At 37.4% G+C, this 22,017-nt stretch overlaps 1 protein-coding gene across 3 annotated transcripts in view; it reads right to left on the bottom strand.

Moving 5' to 3' along the window:
• Window positions 1–306: 306 nt before the first annotated feature.
• Window positions 307–22,017, bottom strand: part of BBOX1 (gamma-butyrobetaine hydroxylase 1) — an 87,018-nt gene continuing 65,307 nt past the window's right edge. For all 3 annotated transcript variants that reach the window (XM_036860967.1, XM_036860968.1, XM_036860969.1), the window contains exons 6-8: window positions 20,566–20,762; window positions 2,578–2,744; window positions 307–815 (exon numbers count right to left, since the gene is read on the bottom strand). In XM_036860967.1, the coding sequence (XP_036716862.1) occupies window positions 655–815; window positions 2,578–2,744; window positions 20,566–20,762 (525 nt within the window). In that variant the 3' untranslated portion in view covers window positions 307–654. The remainder of the gene's footprint in view (window positions 816–2,577; window positions 2,745–20,565; window positions 20,763–22,017) is intronic.

Here is a 22,017-nt window from a genome sequence, read left to right as displayed (position 1 = left end):
CTATGCTGGCAGTCCTTGGGAGTATTTATTTGGGGCAAGAGCAACTTGGTGGGGGGTGGAACTAGATTTTCTTTTCATTTGGCACATTCTTGGGTTTGGTATCATAATTTATGTATTAAAAGAAATGCTGAGATCACCAGGTTGGTGAGGTCTGGAAATTGGGGTCACGTAATTCTGTAATAAGAGTAAACAAAAGAGATCTTTGAAAATATGAAGCCTCTTCCCAAGCATGCTAAAGACAGCCATATGCAGTCATGAAAAATGAGACCCTCCAGGCAACAGAGCAGAAACATGTTTTGAGACAAGTTTTATTTGAAACACAACCTTTATTTGAAACAAAAGCTTTATTTAAAAGAAGCCTTACTTGAAGAAAGACTTTGATACAAAACTATTTGAAGGCATTCTGGAGACTCTCACAGATGGGCAAAAGAAATTAGATCGTATATGCAATTGGACAGAGGAGATGCTTTATTTGAAAAAGAGAGAGCATGGCTACAACATCTAAAAAGTTGGCACTGTATATGACTACAAAGAAAAGAGAACTCTTGTGTTAAAGAAATTAATGTGTTACTGACATGGCTCATGGCCTGTGAAGACAAATAACCTTGCCATATCTTATAAAATACACTCACTGGAATCTTATCGACAGGAGATTCAGTTTCTATTCCGGACACTCTGCCTTAAGATACGAAGCCTTGACATGACCACATCCCAGTCGGCATAAGCTCCTTCTAGATGGCGGGATATCTCAGTTCCTGCTTCATAGCTCCGTCGGCCATGAAGTAAGCGCCAGTTATCAAAGGTAATCACATCACCTAGACAAAAGATTTTTTTCAATATGAATATAATTCTGTGTGTAAATGATTTGCTGAGCTAGAAAATGTAAACTGCAAAATAGCATTGCTACTTGGTTCACATCAAGACGCAATATGTTTATTTCTTTACATAAAACTGCACATTTGCTTTTTCATACAAATCAGGCCCACTGAATGGAGACTGCTTTAGACCTTTTGACATTTGAACTACAGAGCTTGGGGGGCGCTTGTAGATACTTTTATAATTCTTACTTAAAGTATTATCTCTGTATAAAACTTTTGAATTGTTCTTCCTGATGGTTACTTATCTCTTACTCAGAAGTGTTTTTTTTTTTTAAATTGAAGTATAGTTGATTTATAATATTGTGTTAATTTCTGCTGTACAGCAAAGTGATTCAGTTATATATACATTCTTTTCCATTATGGTTTATTACAGGATATTGAATATAATTCCCTGTGATATATAGTAGGACCTTGTTGTTTATCCATTCTATATATAATAGTTTTCATCTGTTAACCCCAAATGTCCAATCCATCCCTTTCCCCAACCTTCTCCCCGTTGACAACCACAAGTCTGTTCTCTATGTCTGTGAGTCTGTTTCATTTGTGTCATATTTTAGATTCCACATACAGGTTCATTTGTGTCATAATTTAGATTCTACATATAAGTGATATCATATGGTATTTGTTTTTCTCCTTCTGACTTAAGAAGTATTTATTTCTACTTTAACAGCTTCAAACAATTATAAGGATAGTGACATTCTTGGTTTGTCTTTCATGTTCCTAGTATTTTATGTACATAATTTTTATGCCTCATAAAAATCTTGAAAGGAGAGTATTATATCATATTTTCATAAATGAGAAAACTCTGCTCTGAGCAGTTGAGGCACTTGCCAGGAGATACACTGCCATTGAATGGTGAAGCTTGAATTCCAACTCCTATTTTGGGGGTATTTTTCTCCCATGGTATTTCCATTTTACATGTTACTGCTCTTAAACTCAACTTGGTGTTGACTTCATAGCAGCAGATTTATGGAGATTTCTAGTATTACCTTATTGTACCAAAGATCAATTCAAAAAATAATCACACTTGAAAAGTATCTCCACTTGGCCCAATCAGCAGGAGGGAGAAATTATGCTTTTTATTTTAGATATCAAAAGCCTCAAGTTTGATGTCACCTCATTGAGTAGAGATAGTCCAGAAAAACCATAGTGCTTTCTGCTCCTTTATCCAAGTGGCTGGAATACTTCAAGTACTTCTTTATTTCACGTAGCACCATGTTTGCCAGATCAGATAAGCGTAATGAGTAAACCCTACTCATGTACTTTAGAGTGAGGCTCATGGAGATAATTTTGTTTATTTACCAAGATAGAAAAATTAAGTACAGATTTCAGTTTGTATTGATTGGCCATCAGAATAGAAAATATAAGTCATCAGTCTTCATATCAGACATGAGATTTTATTTGGTCTGTAGCTTGTCTTTCAATATTTATGCTTTAGGTTAGAGGTTATTAAATTTTGGTGTGCTTAAGGATTACCTAGGAACTTATTAAAATGAGTACTTTAAAGTCTGGAGAGTCAATTTAGAGGAAGGGTAGGGGCCAGGAGTCTGCTATTTAAGCAAGTTGGCTGCTCACCAAGACTCTGATGTTAGTGTTCCACATGCCATGTTTGAGAAACACTGCTCTAGATATTGTGCTAAATGGTTAAGGTTGAAGAAAATCCATTCTTTCAGTTGCCTGAGAAAATGTGTTCACTGACCTGGATTCATCTTGAAAGTAAACTTGAATTCTTTACAATTCATGAGGTCAACAAACTCCTTCAGAGCAGCATAAAAAGGCTGAACTCTTTCAACAGGTATGTCAAATATTGTGTCTCTAGTTGCATTATTGAAGTTGATGCGAACCACTTGGCCTTTATCGTCTAATCTATTTTTCAAAGAGAAAAAGTTAAAATATAGAAGTCATGAAGTATCTTTTTACATTTGTAAGGGTCATTTCATCTTGGAAGATATTTCTGAAATACAATATTAAAGAATCCAAACACATGTACAGAAGATATTAAGGTATCTGTGGTACAATGTATTCATTTGTTTTTTTTCACATATTCATTTAGCAAGAATTTTTTGAAATCTTACTACATAAGTGCCAGAATTGATTCAAATTAATTTAAAATAAATGTTTCTGAGAAATTCCAGTTAAAATTTGTTTGTTTGTTTAGGAAAATAAATTCATTCTTTATTCTTTAAAACAGTAGCTTTTACATATTATTAACATATTTTACATATGTTTGTAGCTTTTTACAAACAGTACCTTTTACATATTTACATTTTACATATTTTACATATTAAAATATTTTTATGTTACAGTTCATAGGTCAATCACTTTATATGTTTCATCTATGGAGGTTTTAAATATGATTTTACTGGAACAATATTGGGAAGAAAAATTTGTTTTTTAAAAATTGGAAATACTCTGTTCTATTTCAACCCCTAGTTTATAGATGGGGAAACCGAGGCACAGAAAAAGAAGAGTCTAGCCTGAGGCACATTCTTTCTTTGGATCTTTCCATCTATACTATGTATCTTAGTGTATAGGCTTCTAGAAGACTGATACTGAATCTCATTTAATGTTGTATTCCCAGCAATTAACATAGATCCTGGATATAACAGGCAGTTATTAAATATTTGTTGCATATGTAACTTTGTATATATTTTTTCAGTACATTTAGAGAGTACCAAGGTCTTTTTAGTACCTTGGGAGATCCTAATATTGTGATCTCTATATTCTTTCCTAGAATATAAATCATGATCATGACAATGTAACATAATACTGTTTTCAATGTAACAAATGATAACATTATTTCTAAATTTAAGTTTGCTGGTTATAATTAGCAAGGCATGACCATTTAGACACAGAGACAAAAGGAAGAGACAAAATTTTTTTTTAGCTTATTCAGAAGGTGGACTTTTATCCAGTTCTAAAACATCAACCAACTTTACCTTTTCTTTAGGTACAGGAGCGATGGATAAAAACTGAAGGTGGGCAAGGATGGTGACAAAGTGCCAAGAATTACTCCTGGGCCAGCTTAGGAGGTGGTAATGTGAACCAACAGCTGACTGATGGGTCAAACTGAACAGACTGTCACATGTTCCAGGGGTTGGTGACACTGATTTGGGGTCTAGATTACACTTAGCTGGCTGCTCACACAGAGTGAACCATTATCAACAAGCTAGGTTATGGGAGGACGGATGCAATGGCCTGTGGTATACAAAGTATGGCTATCTGGGCCCCTGTGCTTTGTGCCTCAGATTAATAGTCAATCCTCTGAGCCAATGGCAAATGTAATGATAAACTCTAAGAAATAGTGATTAGCAGCAACTCTTTGCTTATTGAATAGTGACTGAAAACTACCTATTGAACCATATAGGGGAAGAATGTAAGAAAGGAACAGGTTTTCAAAAAAGGCTCTTAGAACTTGAATTTATATACATTGATAAAATACAAATATGACTGAATAGGCAGTGAAGGGCCCTCCCCTGTTGCTGCATCTTCTCCACATAGATTAAGGATACTCTGTGGCCTGCAGGTCGTGGCTTTATGAACAAAGAATCAAGGAAGAGGTCAGTCAGCAGAAGAGACTGTGGACCTCTGGGTTTGAGGGGTACAAAGGACAGTGCTTGGCCTTTCAATTGCCCCATTAGTGTTCATACTGCTGGTTTCAGACCCCTTTCACAGTTTCTGAGGGCATTTTGCCTTTTCATCTTATCTTTAAAATTCTAGCCTGACTGTTCCTGACCCACATTCCCTCCTCCCCCCTGCATTATGTTCCGTACATATACCAATGACACCCTTTGTGTCATCCTCCGTGATACTGACAAGTATGTCACATCTTTGAAACTTCTTGGGGTCTTCCATCCCAGCCACTCTGGTGATGCTTCTTTTTCCACTAACACCGTAATTCTTGCATGGGAATGGTTATGCTAGTTATGAGCTCTATCTTTTGGAGTCCATGTATGTATCCTCACATATTTTTGAAAGGAACTTCGTGATTCGTTAATCTCATGAAATCAGAATTGTGTGTCCCATAGTACATTGTATTAAGTTTTCATTTCCCAGAGTTCACACATGTGGGCAAAAATAAGCAATTTCTCTGTGTGTGTGCGTGTGTGTAACACAGCCTCTGTCTCTTTTCACCTGGTATCTACTTTCTATATGAGAAAATAAGAAACAAATTTGTTATTTAGCATTCTCAGTAATGACCTAAGGAGAAAGAGAAAGTAAATTTAGTTATGAGGTCTAGAGAAGATGTTATCCTGAGGATTGAAGAATGTTAGAGGAGATGAGTGGCTGGCATCTTGAAGATCAACCTAAAATGCAAAATTGAATCTTAGTAAGCAGGATATGCTGTGTGCAAAAACAGAATGAAAGGAAGGTTTTGATGTAGGATTATATGCTGAGGAAGGGTAAAAAGCCCCCAAAGATGAGGAATAACCAGCTATGTATTAGCTATGCATAAAGGACAAGCATTTAAACATAAACAAGCTACATGGTGACTGCAAATTAGTAAAAGCAAAACATCATCAGTGATGCCAATAAAAGAACCCAAGGAAAAGACGGTAGAATCATCTCCTACAATCCAAGTGGATGCTGTGGATACGCCTCGTTAGTTAAAATATTATTTCTCATTGAGAGATGTGATGTGAATTTGTTGTGAGAATATCATTATGGTCTTGCCCACCACATCACATTTTATGCAAGAAAAATTTATTTCAGACTTTAAAAGCATCTCAAATCTTGCAAACAGATTATGTTCCCTCCTTGCTTTGGTCTTTAGAAACTCAGAGCTGAAATTAAAATCTATCACCAGTAAATGTGTTGGATTATGAAAATTATGGCTAGCTAAAATTTATTCTGCCCTTTCTGATCCAGGCACTCTGACAGGGCTGTCTGTATATTATCTATCTCTATAATTCCCACTACAATTGTTATGTGGTAGGTATTAATATCACTCCTTTTTTTTTTTTTTTTTTTTAACTGACAATTACTCCTTTTCGTGGCTTAGCAAGAATAAGTCACTTGACCAACAACTCACAGATAAAAAGAGGAGTTGTGTTCATGTGACTGAATTTGTAACCAGTAGGATGCAACACTATAGCTTAATCTCACTATTATTTTTGTCCTAGTTACTTTGTTTTTTATTGTACTGCATGATACTTAACTTTCTCAACAGCCTCCAAGATCTTTTTGTACTAGATAGGACATAAGCATCTCAAAAGACTTAAAAGATTTGACCACCAGGAAAATTAACCCAAACACTCAGGGGACCAAGGCCCTTGATTAACTGAAAACTCTCTTTGTTTCATCTCCTGTTGTTAAAAATACATTTTAAGTGAATTAATGTTAACCACTTGATATTCTCTAGGGATATCCCTTAGACCTTGATAATGGCCAAATTCTGGAATTTTATTGCAAAAAATAACAAAAGCAAATTATGATGATAGATATTCAGTTAATCTCACTCAAGGAGACCTTCAAGATGGCGGAAGAGTAAGACGTGGAGATCACCTTCCTCCCCACAAATACATCAGAAATACATCTACATTTGGAACAGCTCCTACAGAACACCTACTGAACGCTGGCAAAAGACCTCGGACTTCCCAAAAGGCAAGAAACTCCCCACGTACCTGGGTAGGGCAAAAGAAAAAAGAAATAACAGAGACAAAAGAATAGGGATGGGGCCTGCACCAGTGGGAGGGAGCTGTGAAGGAGGAAAGGTTTCCACACACTAGGAGCCCCTTTGCGGGCGGAGACTGCGGGTGGCGGAGGGGGGAAGCTTCAGAGCCACGGAGGAGAGCGCAGCCACAGGGGTGCGGAGGGCAAAGTGGAGAGATTCCCGCACGGAGGCTCGGTGCTGAGTAGCACTCACCAGCCCGAGAGGCTTGTCTGCTCACCCGCCGGGGCGGGCGGGGGCTGGGAGCTGAGGCTCTGGCTTTGGAGGTTGGATCCCAGGGAGAGGACTGGGGTTGGCGGCGTGAACACAGCCTGAAGGGGCTAGTGCGCCACAGCTAGCCGGGAGGGAGTCCGGGAAAAGGTCTGGAGCTGCCAAAGAGGTAAGAGACTTTTTCTTGCCTCTTTGTTTCGTGGCGCGCAAGGAAAGGGGATTCAGAGCGCCGCCTAAACGAGCTCCAGAGACGGGCGCGAGCCACAGCGATCAGCGCGGACCCCAGAGACGGGCATGAGACGCTAAGGCTGCTGCTGCCGCAACCAAGAAGCCTGTGTGCGAGCACAGGTCACTCTCCACACCGCCCCTCCTGGGAGCCTGTGCAGCCCGCCACTGCCAGTGTCCCGTGATCCGGGGACAACTTCCCTGGGAGGATGCACGGCGCGCCTCAGGCTGCTGCAACGTCACGCTGGCCTCCGACGCCGCAGGCTCGCCCCGCATCCATACCCCTCTCTCCCCCCGGCCTGGGTGAGCCAGAGCCCCCGAAGCAGCTGCTCCTTTAACCCCGTCCTGTCCGGGTGAAGAACAGACGCCCTCAGGCGACCTACATGCAGAGACGGGGCCAAATCCAAAGCTGAACCCCAGGAGCTGTGCGAACAAAGAAGAGAAAGGGAAATCTCTCCCAGCAGCCTCAGGAGCAGTGGATTAAATATCCACAATCAACTTGATGTACCTGCATCTGTGGAATACCTGAATAGACAACGAATCATCCCAAAATTTAGGCAGTGGACTTTGGGAGCAACGAGATATATATATATATATATATATTTTTTTTTTCCTTTTTCTCTTTTTGTGACTGTGTATGTGTAGGCTTCTGTGTGTGATTTTGTCTTATAGCTCTGATTTGACCACTTGTCCAAGGCTTCTGTCTGTCCGTTGTTTTTTTTTTAGTATAGTTTTTAGCACTTGTTATGATTGGTATATTTGTTTTTTCATTTGGTTGCTCTCTTTTTTTATTACTTTTTAATTATTTTATTTTTAATAATTATTTCTTCTTTTAATAACATTATTTTATTTAATTTATTTTTTTCCTATCTTTCTTTCTTTTTTTCTTCCTTTACTTCTGAGCTGAGACGGTGGGAGAGCTGAGGTCAGGACATTGGTCCACTAGAGACCTCCTGGCTCCATGTAATTTCAAATGGCGAAAGCTCTCCCAGAGATCTCCATCTCAACGCTAAGACCCAGCTCCACTCAACAAACAGCAAGCTACAGTGCTGGACATCCTATGCCAAAAAGCTAGCAAGACAGGAACACAATCTCACCCATTAGCAGAGAGGCTGCCTAAAATCATAATAAGGTCACAGACACCCCAAAACACACCACTGGACATGGACCTGCCCACCAGAAAGACAAATTCAGCCTCAAACACCAGAACACAGGCACTAGTCCCTTCCACCAGGAAGCCTACACAAACCACTGAGCCAACACTAGCCACTGGGGGCAGACAAGAGGATCTATGAACCTGCAGGCTGTGAAAAGGAGACCACAAACACAGTAAGTTAAGCAAAATGAGAAGACAAAGAAACACACAACAGATGAAGGAGCAAGGTAAAAAGCCACCAGACCAAACACATGAAGAGGAAATAGGCAGTCTACTTGAAAAAGAATTCAGAGTATTGATAGTAAAGGTGATCCAAAATCTTGGAAATAGAATGGAGAAAATACAAGAAACGTTTAACAAGGACCTAGAAGAACTAAAGAGCAAACAAACAATGATGAACAACACAAATGAAATTAAAAATTCTCTAGAAGGAAACAGTAGCAGAATAACTGAGGCAGAATAACGGATAACTGACCTGGAAGATAAAATAAGGGAAATAACTACTGCAGAGCAGAATAAAGACAAAAGAATAAAAACAATTGAGGACAGTCTCAGAGACCTCTGGGACAACATTAAACTCACCAACATTCGAATTATAGGGGTCCCAGAAGAAGAAGAGAAAAAGAAAAGGATTGAGAAAATACTTGAAGAGATTATAGTTGAAGACTACCCTAATATGGGAAAGGAAATAGTTAATCAAGTACAGAAAGCACAGAGAGTCAAATACAGGATAAATCCAAGCAGAAACACGCCAAGACACATATTAATCAAACCATCAAAAATTAAATACAAAGAAAAAATACTAAAAGCAGCAAGGGAAAAACAACAAATAACCTACAAGGGAATCCCCATCAGGTTAACAGCTGATCCTTCAGCAAAAACTCTGCAAGCCTGAAGGGAGTGGCAGGACATATTTAAAGTGATGAAAGGGAAAACCTACAACCAAGGTTACTCTACCCAGCAAGGATCTCATTCAGATTTGACAGAGAAAGTAAAACATTTACAGACAAGCAAAAGCTAAGAGAATTCAGCACCACCAAACCAGCTTTACAACAAATGCTAAAGGAACTTCTTTAGGCAGGAAACACAAGAGAAGGAAAAGACCTACAATAACAAACCCAAATGAATTAAGAAAATGGTACTAGGAACATACATATCAATAATTACCTTAAATGTAAATGGATTAAACGCTTCCCCAAAAGACATAGACTGGCTGAATGGATACAAAAACAAGGCCCATATATATGCTGTCTACAGGAGACCCACTTCAGACCTAGGGACACATACAGACTGAAAGTGAGGGGATGGAAAAAGATATTCCATGCAAATGGAAATCAAAAGAAAGCTGGAGTAGCAATTCTCATATCAGACACAATAGACTTTAAAATAAAGACTATTGCAAGAGACAAAGAAGGACACTACATAATGATCAAGGGATCAAGCCAAGAAGAAGTTATAACAATTGTAAATATTTATGCACCCAACAAAGGAGCACCTCAATATATAAGGCAAATGCTAATAGCCACAAAAGGGGAAATTGACAGTAACAGAATCATAGTAGGGGACTTTAACACCCCACTTTCACAAATGGACAGATCATCTAAAATGAAAATAAATAAGGAAACACAAGCTTTAAGTGATACATTAAACAAGATGCACTTAATTGATATTTATAAGACATTCCATCCCCAAATAACAGCATACACTTTCTTTTCAAGTGTTCAAGGAACATTCTCCAGGATAGATCATAACTTGGGTCACAAATCAAGCCTTGGTAAATTTAAGAAAATTGAAATCATATCAATTATCATTTCCAACCACAACGCTATGAGACTAGATATCAATTACAGGAAAAAAAATCTGCAAAATATACAAACACATGGAGACTAAACAATACACTACTAAATAACCAAGAGATCACTGAAGAAATCAAAGAAGAAATACAAAAATACCTAGAAACAAATGACAATGAAAACACGACAACCCAAAACCCATGGGATGCAGCAAAAGCAGTTCTATGAGGGAAGTTTATAGCAACACAATCCTACCACAAGAAACAAGAAACATCTCAAAGTAACAACCTAACCTTACACTTAAAGCAATTAGAGAAAGAAGAACACAAAAACCCCAAAGTTAGCAGAAAGAAAGAAATCATAAAAATCAGATCAGAAATAAATGAAAAAGAAATGAAGAAAACAGTAGCAAAGATCAATAAAACTAAAAGCTGGTTCTTTGAGAAAATAAACAAAATTGATAAACCATTAGGCAGACTCATGAAGAAAAAAAAGGGAGAAGACTCAGATCAATAGAATTAGAAATGAAAAAGGAGAAGTAACAACTGACACTGCAGAAATACAAAGGGTCATGAGGGATTACTACAAGCAATTATATGCCAGTAAAATGGACAGCCTGGAAGAAATGGACAAATTCTTAGAAAAGCACAACCTTCAGAGACTGAACCAGGAAGAAATAGAAAATATAAACAGACCAATCACAAGCAGTGAAATTGAGACTGTGATTAAAAATCTTCCAACAAACAGCCAAGGACCAGATGGCTTCACAGGTGAATGCTATCAAACATTTAGAGAAGAGCTAACACCTATCCTTCTCAAACTCTTCCAAAATATAGCAGAGGGAAGAACACTCCCACACTCATTCTATGAGGCCACCATCACCCTGATACCAAAACCAGACAAAGATGTCACAAAGAAAGAAAACTACAGGCCAATATCACTGATGAACATAGATGCAAAAATCCTCAACAAAATACTAGCAAACACCCAACTGGGCGGTTGGGATTGACATGTATACACTGATGTGTATAAAATTGATGACTAATAAGAACCTGCAGTATAAAAAAACAAACAAACAAAACAACTAATACTAAACTTTCATTGGGTTATTTGTATGGAAATATGTTAATATAAATGTTTCAGACATTACATGAAATTTCTAAAAATCTTATATGTTCTGGTATAATGTTATGTCATAATCCTAGTTATTACTTTAAAATGTATATCTCAGAAATAACTAATTTTCTTGTCAACTGCATTATTATGAACTTTCATCAAATCTTTAACCGTGGTCATTTTTTTTTTTTTTTTTTTATTTTAGAGGGAAACTTTTTTTTTTTTTTTAATTAATTAATTTATTTATTTTTGGCTGTGTTGGGTCTTCATTTCTGTGAGGGCTTTCTCTAGTTGCAGCAAGCAGGGGCCACTCTTCATCACAGTGCACGGGCCTCTCACTATCGTGGCCTCTCTTGTTGTAGAGCACAGGCTCCAGATGCGCAGGCTCAGTAGTTGTGGCTCACGGGCCTAGTTGCTCTGTGGCATGTGGGATCTTCCCAGACCAGGGCTCGAACCCGTGTCCCCTGCATTGGCAGGCAGATTCTCAACCACTGCGCCACCAGGGAAGCCCCAACCGTGGTCATTTTTAAGTCTTTTGTCATTTACAGACAGTTCTGGGTGTACTCTGATGCTTTTGCAAATATGTTCCTATAAAAGGGTTTCATCTTCAAGAAATTCATGGAAAAGACTCTGACAAGTACAGGTTTCTGGTAACTGACTGTACTGCTGAACTGAATGAATAAGCATTTTCAGAACTCTAATGAAAAACTGATGAACTCATAAAAGTGCTAACAAAAGATCAAGATAAAATAAAAATTAATTACATGGGACTGAGTGAACTGATGACGATGAGTATAATTTTTGTGACTTTCTGTTTGAATTAAAAAAAAAAAATCCCACAAGGACTCAGAGGCAAAGCATATACAAATCAATTTTCACTGCAAAGTAAAGGAACTGTTACAGTGGAGGATTACTGGACTGAATGTCAATATTATGACATAGTATGAGTGTGTTTCATTTTTGGTAATTGCAATCATTGTTGCTTTTGTTGTGGTCATCCATGTACAATGCTTGGTGTCAGTCTATTTATCTCTTGTAAAAATAAAATACAGTGTGTGTGTGTGAAAAAAAAAATACTAGCAAACAGAATCCAACAACACATTAAAAGGATCATACACCATGATCAAGTGGGGTTTATCACAGGAATGCAAGGTTTCTTCAATATATGCAAATCAATCAATGTGATAAACCATATTAACAAACTGAAGGAGAAAAACCATATGATCATCTCAATAGATGGAGGAAAATCTTTCAACAAAATTCAATACCCATTTATGATAAAAACCCTCCAGCAAGTAAGCATAGAGGAAGTTACCTCAACATAATAAAGGCCATATATGACAAACTCACAGCCAACATCGTTCTTAATGGTGAAAAACTGAAACCATTTCCCCTAAGATCAGGAACAAGACAAGGTTGCCCACTCTCACCACTATTATTCAACATAGTTTTGGAAGTTTTAGCCACAACAATCAGAGAAGAAAAAGAAATAAAAGGAATCTAAACTGGAAAAGAAGAAGTAAAGTTGTCACTGTTTGCAGATGACATGACACCATACATAAAGAATCCTAAAGATGGTACCAGAAAACTAGTAGAGGTAATCAATGAATTTGGTAAAACAGCAGGATACAACATTAATGCACAGAAATCTCCTGCATTCCTATACACTAATGATGAAAAATCTGAGAGAGAAATTAAGGAAACACTCCCATTTACCATTGCAACAAAAAGAATAAAATACCTGGAATAAACCTACCTAAGGAGACAAAAGACCTGTATGCAGAAAACTATAAGACACTGATGAAAGAAATTAAAGATGATACAAACAGATGGAGAGATATACCGTATTCTTGGAATGGAAGAATCAAAGTTGTGAAAATGACTATACTACCCAAAGCAATCTACAGATTCAATGCAATCCCTATCAAACTACCAATGGCATTTTTCACAGAACTAGAACAAAAAATTTCACAATTTGTATGGAAACACAAAAGACCCTGAATAGACAAAGCAATATTGAAAAAGAAAAGCGGAGCTGGAGGAATCAGGCTCCCTGACTTCAGACTACAGTACAAAGCTACAGTCATCAAGACAGTATGGTACTGGCACAAAAACAGAAATATAGATCAATGGAACAGGATAGAAAGCCCAGAGATAAACCCATGCACATATGGTCACCTTATTTTTGATAAAGCAGGCAAAATATACAATGGAGAAAAGACAGCCTCTTTAATAAGTGGTGCTGGGAAAACTGGACAGCTATATGTAAAAGAGTGAAATTAGAACATTCCCTACACCATACAGAAAAATACACTCAAAATGGATTAAAGACCTAAATGTAAGGCTAGACACTGTAAAACTGTTAGAGGAAAACATAGGCAGAACACTCTATGACATAAATCACAGCAAGATCCTTTTGGACCCACCTCCTAGAGAAATGGGAATGAAAACAAAAATAAACAAATGGGACCTAATGAAACTTCAAAGCTTTTGCACAGCAAAGGAAACCATAAACAAGATGAAAAGACAACCGTCAGAATGGGAGAAAATATTTGCAAACGAAGCAACTGACAAAGGATTAATCTCCAAAATACACAAGCAGCTCAGGCAGCTCAATATCAAAAAAACAAACAACCCAATCCAAAAATGGGCAGAAGACCTAAATAGACTTTTCTCCAAAGAAGATATACGGATTACCCACAAACATATGAAAGGATGCTCAACATCACAAATCATGGGAGGAAAGCAAGTCAAAACTACAATGAGGTATCACCTCACACCAGTCAGAATGGCCATCATCAAAAAATCTACAAACAATAAACGCTGGAGAGGGTGTGGAGAAAAGGGAACCCTCTTGCGCTGTTGGTGGGAATGTAAATTGATATAGCCACTATGGAGAACAGTATGGAGGTTCCTTAAAAAACTAAAACTAGAACTACCATATGACCCAGCAATCCCACTACTGGGCATACACCCTGAGAAAACCATAATTCAAAAAGAGTCATGTACCACAATATTCATTGCAGCTCTATTTACAATAGCCAGGACATGGAAGCAACCTAAGTGTCCACTGACAGATGAATGGATAAAGAAGATGTGGCCATATATACAATGGAATATTAGTCAGCCATAAAAAGAAACAAAATTGAGTTATTTGTAGTGAGGTGGATGGATCTAGAGTTTGTCATACAGAGTGAACTAAGTCAGAAAGAGAAAAACAAATACCGTATGCTAACACATATATATGGAATCTAAAAAAAAAAAAACAGTTTCTGAAGAACCTAGGGGCAGGACAGGAATAAAGATGCAGACGTAGACAATGGACTTGAGGACATGAGAAGGGGAATGGCAAGCTGGGACGAAGTGAGAGAGTGGTATGGACTTATCTATACTACCAAATGTAAAATAGATAGCTAGTGGGAAGCAGCTGCATAGTACAGGTAGATCAGCTTGGTGCTTTGTGAGCACATAGAGGGGTGGGATAGGGGGGAGGGAGGGAAACACAAGAGGGAGGAGATATGGGGATATATATATATATATATGTATAGCTGATTCACTTTGTAATAAAGCAGAAACTAATACACCATTGTAAAGCAATTATACTGCAGTAAAGCTGTTAAAAAAAAAATCTCACTCAATAGCTAAGTTTTTTTTCTTTTTCTTTTTGTTTTTTTGCCTCTGTTCTCTAGCCCTGAAGAATCTGCAACCATATTGTGTCACAACAAAATGGTAATTTGTCATGGGGTTTTAAGGTAACTTTTTTTTAATTGTTGTATTTAGCCCATTTATATTTAATGTCATTATTGATAAGGTCATGTTTAAATCTACAATCTTACCATTTGTTTTCTCTTTTTTTCTTGAATTTTATTATATTTTATTTTTTATAAAGCAGGTTCTTATTAGTTATCCATCTTATACATATTAGTGTATGTATATCAATCCCAATACCCCAATTCATCCCACCACCACCCCCCCACCCCCCTGCTTTTCCCTCTTTGTGTCCATACGTTTGTCCTCTACATCTGTGTCTCATTTCTGTGTTGCAAACTGGTTCAGCTGTACCATTTATTTAGATTCCACATATATGCTTTAATATATGGTATTTGTTTTTCTCTTTCTGACTTACTTCACTCTGTGCAAAAGCTTTTAAGTTTCATTTGTTCCCATTTGTTTATTTTTGTTTTTATTTCCATTACTCCAGTGGGTAGGTCAGAAAAGATCTTGCTGTGATTTATGTCAAAGAGTGTTCTTCCTATGTTTTCCTCTAAGAGTTTTATAGTGTCCGGTCTTACATTTTGGTCTTTAATCCATTTTGAGCTTATTTTTGTGTATGGTGTTAGGGAGTGTTCCAATTTCATTCTTTTACATGTAGCTGTCCAGTTTTCCCAGCACAACTTATTGAAGAGACTCTCTTTTCTCCATTATATATCCTTGCCTCCTTTGTCATAGTTTAGTTGACCATAGGTGTGTGGGTTTATCTCTTGGGTCTCTATCCTGTTCCATTGATCCATATTTCTGTTTTTGTGCCAGTACCATACTGTCTTGACTACTGCAGCTTTGTAGTAAAGTCTGAAGTCAGGGAGTCTGATTCCTCCAGCTCCGTTTATTTCCCTAAAGACTGCTTTGGCTTTTCGGGTCATTTGTGTCTCCATACAAATTTTAAGATTTTTTGTTCTACTTCTGTAAAAAATGCCATTGGTAATTTAATAGGGATTGCATTGAATCTGTAGATTGCTTTGGGTAGTATAATCATTTTCACAATATTGTTTTTTCCAATCCAAGAACATGGTATATCTCTCCATCGGTTTGTGTCATCTTTGATTTCTTTCATCAGTGTCTTATAGCTTTCTGAGTACAGGTCTTTTACCTTAATAGGTAGGTTTATTCCTAGGTATTTTATTCTCTTTTTGCAACGGTGAATGGGATTGTTTCCTTAATTTCTCCCTCTGATCTTTCGTTGTTAGTGTATAGGATTGCAAGAGATTTCTGTGCATTAATTTTGTATCCTGCAAATTTACCAAATTCATTGATTAGCTGTAGTGGTTTTCTGGTGGCATCTTTAGGATTATCGATGTATAGTATCATGTCACCTGCAAACAGTGACAGTTTTACTTCTTCTTTTCCAATTTGTATTCCTTTTATTTCTTTTTCTTCTCTGATTGCCATGGCTAGGACTTCCAAAACTATGTTGAATAATAGTGGCAAGAGTGGACATCCTTGTTTTGTTCCTGATCTAGAGAAATGCTTTCAGTTTTTCATAATTGAGAATGATGTTTGCTGTGGGTTTGTCATATATGGCCTTTATTATGTTGAGGCAGGTTCCCACTGTTTGCCCACTTTCTGGAGAGTTTTTATCATAAATGGGTGTTGAATTTTGTCAAAAGCTTTTATTGCATCTATTGAGATGATCATATGGTTTTTATTCTTCAAGTTGTTAATATGGCGTATCACATTGATTGATTTGTGTATATTGAAGAATCCTTGCATCTGTGGTTTAAATTCCACTTGGTCATGGTGTATGATTCTTTTAATGTGTTGTTGGATTCTGTTTGCTAGTATTTTGTTGAGGATTTTTGCATGTATATTTATGAGTGATATTGGTCTGTAATTTTCTTTTTTTGTAGTATCTTTGTTTGGTTTTGGTATCAGGGTGATTATGGCCTCATAGAATGAGTTTGGGAGTGTTCCTTCCTCTGCAATTTTTTGGAAGAGTTTGAGGAGGATGGGTGTTGGCTCTTCTCTAAATGTGTGATAGAATTCTCCTGTGAAGCTATCTGGTCCGGGGCTTTTGTTTGTTGGAAGATTTTTTTTTTTTTTTTTTTTTAATTAATTAATTTATTTATTTTTGCTGTGTTGGGTCTTCGTTGCTGTGCGAGGGCTTTCTCCAGTTGCGGCAAGTGGGGGCCACTCCTCATCGCGGTGCGCGGGCCCCTCACTATCGCGGCCTCTCCGGCTGTGGAGCACAGGCTCCAAATGCGCAGGCTCAGTAGTTGTGGCTCACGGGCCTAGCCGCTCCGCGGCATGTGGGATCCTCCCAGACCAGGGCTCGAACCCATGTCCCCCGCATTGGCAGGCAGATCCTCAACCACTGCGCCACCTGGGAAGCCCTGTTGGAAGATTTTTAATCACAGTTTCAATTTCATTACTTGTGATTGGTCTCTTCCTATTTTCTCTTTCTTCCTGGTTCAGTCTTGTAAGGTTATACCTTTCTAAGAATTTGTCCAGTTCTTCCAGGTTGTCCATTTTATTGGCATAGAGTTTCTTTTAGTAGTCTCTTATGATGCTTTGTATTTCTGTGCATTGAATATCTTTTTCCACCCCCTCACTTTCAGTGTGTACGTGTCCCTAGGTCTGAAGTGGGTCTCTTGTAGACAGCATATATATGTGTCTTGTTTTTGTGTCCTTTCAGCTAGCCTGTGTCTTTTGGTTGGAGCATTTAATGTATTCACATTTAAGGTAATTATTGATATCTCTGTTCCTATTACCCTTTTCTTAATTGTTTCGTTTTTGTTTTTGTAGGTCCTTTACTCCTCTTGTATTTCCCACTTGGAAAAGTTCCTTTAGCATTTGTTGTAGAGCTGCTTTGATGCTGCTGAATTCTCTTAGCTTTTGCTTGTCTGTAAAGCTTTTGATTTCTCCATCGAATCTGAATGAGTTCCTTGCTGGATAGAGTAATCTTGGTTGTACGTTCTTTCCTTTCATCACTTTAAATATATCATGCCACTCCCTTCTGGCTTGTAGAGTTTCTGCTGAAAAATCAGCTGTTAATCTTATGGGAGTTCCCTTGTATGTTATTTGTCGTTTTTCCCTTTTTGCATTTAATAATTTTTCTTTGTCTTTAATTTTTGTCAATTTGTTTACTATGAGTCTCAGTGTGTTTCTCCTTGGGTTTTCCTGCCTGGGACTCTGTGCTTCCTGAACTTGGGTGGCTATTTCCTTTCCCATGTTAGGGAAGTTATTGACTACAATCTCTTCAAATATTCTCTCAGGTCCTTTCTCTCTCTGTTCTCCTTCTGGAACCCCTATAATGTGAATGTTGGTGTGTTTAATGTTGTCCCAGAGATCCCTTATGTTGTCTTCATTTCTTTTCATTTTTTTTTTTTTTTCTGTTTTGCAACAGTGGATTCCATAATTCTGTCTTCCAGGTCACTTATATGTTGTTCTGCCTCAGTTATTCTGCTATTGATTCCTTCTAGTGTATTTTTCATTGCAGTTATTTTATTGTTCATCTCTGTTTGTTTGTTCTTTAATTTTTCTAGGTGTTTCTTCTTTAATTCTTGTAGGTCTTTGTTAAACATTTCTTGCATCTTCTCGATCTTTGCCTCCATTCTTTTTCCGAGGTCTTGGATCATCTTCACTATCATTATTCTGAATTCTTCTGGAAGTTCCCCTATCTCCACTTACTTTAGTTGTTTTTCTGGGGTTTTAGCTTGTTCCTTCATCTGGTACATAATCGTCTGCCTTTTCATTTGGTCTATCTTTCTTTGAATGTGGTTTTTGTTTCACAGGCTGCAGGATTGTAGTTCTTGTTTCTGCTGTCTGCCCTCTAAGTTAACTTTTAAACAGTGAAAGCTGTCCTGTTAAAACTGGGAATCCCAGGAGCTATTTTATCTTTTTCCCACCCCAATGACCTACCTCTCAGGGTATGTTATTCTGAACTAGGATTTATTTTTGACATCTGTCTTTCTCTCACACCGTCATTCAATCTGTCATGAAAATATGCTGTTTCAATATGCAAAATATATCCCCAAGTAGACCCTTCTCCATACTGCTGCTATCGCCACCTGGACCACTCATGTTCAAGTTACCCTCATCTCTGACCTCTGGTCCTGTAGGAGCTTCCAACCTGGTCTTCCTGCTCGTGCCCTTGCTCTTATACACTATATTCAGCACAGCAGTCATGGTGATCCACTTAAAATGTAAATGACTTTATATAAATATAGATGGCTCTCTTTTGGTCAAAATCTTCCAGCAAGTCCTTATTTCACTAAGAATTAAAGCTAATGTTATTACAATGACTAGTAAGGCTCTATATAAACTTACCCCCACCTGGCCTCCTTTTGTAATACTATCCCCCCATTGGCCTCATTGCTGTCCCTTGAACACACCGAGCATCTTCTTAGGGTTATCCTAGGAACTTTGCTCTAGCTGTTCATCTTCTGGACAAACTTCCTCACTCCTTTAAGTTTTTGCTCAAATATCGCCTACTCAGTAAAGCTTATCCTTGACACACTATTTAATGATACAAATTTCATCCTCCCTAAGTCTTTGGCTCTACATATTCCCCTATCCTGCCTTACTTTTCCTCTTTTCTTAAGCACTTAAAATGTTTTAACATTCATTGCAATTTACTCATATATTTTAAAATTCCTAATTCTCCCCTCCCCTATTAGAAAGTAAGCTACATGAATGCAGGAATCTTTGTTTTGTCCACTGATGTATCCCAAGCACCAAGAAGAGTGACTGGCCTCAGTAAATATTTGTTGAATGAATAAATGAAGATCATATGTGTATATAAGAAAGCTGAGTTAGTATACTGAGGATTTGATTATTTATTAAATGAGTTTATTTTCATATTATTTGGCTATTTCTCCTAAAAGAAGAATACAAACTCAGTTATAAAATTGGAAACACCCCAGCATTCATTAACTGAGGTTGGATTAAATAAAACATGTCCTAGAAACACAATGTAGGATAATTCTCATATAAGAGAATAAATGTGTGGCCTTTGTAGATACTTGAAAAATTATTGTGAAATAATGTTAAATGAAAAAAGAACACAAAACATTCTGTGTAGGGAACATATGAGTTTTTGGCATCAGTCTGGGGAGATGTCACTGTTTAATTCTCAGCCCTTGTGGTTCAGGTGAGGCTGACCTTACTCCAGAGATGAACATGTGATCCAGGGACAGCCAGTCAGAATTCTCTGACTTCCTAGCCGTGGTGATTGCTTCCAGTATAGACTTGAACACATGTTGAGCAGCGAATCTACATCTCTGTGTTAGCTATTGGGAAATAAGTGTTTTCTGTGTGCTGTGATTACCAGCTCTAATAACAATGAAAACTTGGAGCTTCTATTGATTATCTTTGAAAATGAAGCCAACACAGAGAATATGTTGGCTAAGAGGTGAAGGAAAAAAAGAGATCAATATCAGATGATATTTTTAAACTCCTGGACCTACCTAATTTGAGTTATATTTTTTCACTGCTGAAAGGGTCCCGATTAGCATACAATCACACTGATTATAACTCTGTAGAACTTATATTTTAAAAATGAAGTGTACATGAAGTCTTAGTTACTTTTTTATATTGATTAAGAACAGGGAATTTGATAAAGAATTTTTTTAATGGTGAAAGGGTTCTTTTTTCCTCTTTCATTCAAGAATTGGATTAAACAATTAATAAAAACTAAAGCTTGGGAGTTAACTGAATTTTTCTGTTGTTTAAGCTTTAGGTTAATGAAGCCTTTGCTGTCAACAGTTTTACTGCTCTGACAAATTTAGAAACAGTACTTACTCTATAATTTTGTGTTTGGATTGTACAGAGAAATCGCAGTAATCCACTCCAATGTCTGTAAAGTCCACAAAGGTGGAGGACAGAATCTGGAATGCCCAAGGATTTTTTTCCTTGAGCTTTTGGCATACGTTAAATCCATCTACAATTTCTGAATCACCCCCAGTGACTGTTTGCTTTATGCAGTGCAGAAGCTGAACCTATGAAAAGAAACAGAGGACTATGTTTTAAAATGGTATGCACTTAACATTTTTGACAGTTTTAAGGAAAGATTCATAAAAGTAATTGAATTAAAATCAGCAAACCTTTTATATCTGTCTCTTTGGTGACAACAGAGAAAGAGGTTAGGGAGAAAAAGTTGCTTGTAATCAATAATTTATAGTTCAAACATTGTTACAGTTGAAGACAAGGGCACAGGCATATAATGTTCATTAGTAAACAAAAGGCACAGATCATAAGAGCAGTGATCTTATGAGTGAGCACTCTGTGTTGACTTTACAGAGGGGGTAGGATTTAATATGGGCAAAGGAGGATGGATAAAATTTTGGATACATAGAATAGAATGGCCAGAGCTAATCAGGTGGCAGAGTTGATGGGTATGCAAAAAGGCATACTTCACTGGGTCTCAAAAAGTTTGGCTGCAGTAGAGGGTCACAGCTGGGAACAGTAGATCCAGCCGGAAAGGTAATTTAGGATTTCATCAGGGAGAGTCTGGAATGTCAGATGAAAGATATTGGACTTTCTTATGCACAGAGGGGAATCGTTAAAGTCTTTTGAATATAGAAGTAACGTAGTCAGGACTGAGTTGGAAATTATTAGTCTAGTGGTGTTGACAAGAGATACATTTTTTAAGGGGGGGAACTAGTGAGAGAGTAACTACTTGAGAATCTAATGCAGTAGTTCAAGCGTAATGATAAGGGAATGAGGAAGGATGTGGCTATGAGGATGAATAAGCCTAAGATACACTGGGAATGAGAAACCAAAAGGAGTAAGTGTTAGTTACTTTTACTAAGAGTTAGGGAAAAATGTTTAACATTATTTCATTTTGAAAAACTAAATGTAGTAATATTTTAACAATATTCTTTTGAATGGAGTTGATTTGTTTTCCTCGGTTATATGATTCTTTTTGGTAAGTCAGCATGGGTGGGTGATTTTGAATACCTAAAATTTTAATACCTAAATTTAGATAGTAATTTTTCTGCTTAAAGAAACTAACACTATAAACTAAAACTTCCTCTTTACTGAATAAAATAAAAATAAAAGCCAGTGTCTGACAGTTCTTGTAGAAAGGAAGAGGCAAATATGATCAAATACTCAGACTAGTGGGATATCAATATAAGTGGGGAAAATATCTATTTGGCTTGGTTATCTCCGTAGATGGCTAGGGCAGTGCTGTCCATTAGAACTTTCTGTGATGATGGAAATGTTCTTCTGTGCTGCCCAATATAGTAGTCG

The sequence above is a fragment of the Balaenoptera musculus genome, chromosome 8, assembly GCF_009873245.2.
Source record: "Balaenoptera musculus isolate JJ_BM4_2016_0621 chromosome 8, mBalMus1.pri.v3, whole genome shotgun sequence".
Classification (NCBI taxonomy): Eukaryota; Metazoa; Chordata; class Mammalia; order Artiodactyla; family Balaenopteridae; genus Balaenoptera; species Balaenoptera musculus.
Note: the sequence above shows the minus strand (reverse complement) of the source record. Positions and strands in the feature narration are given on the sequence as shown.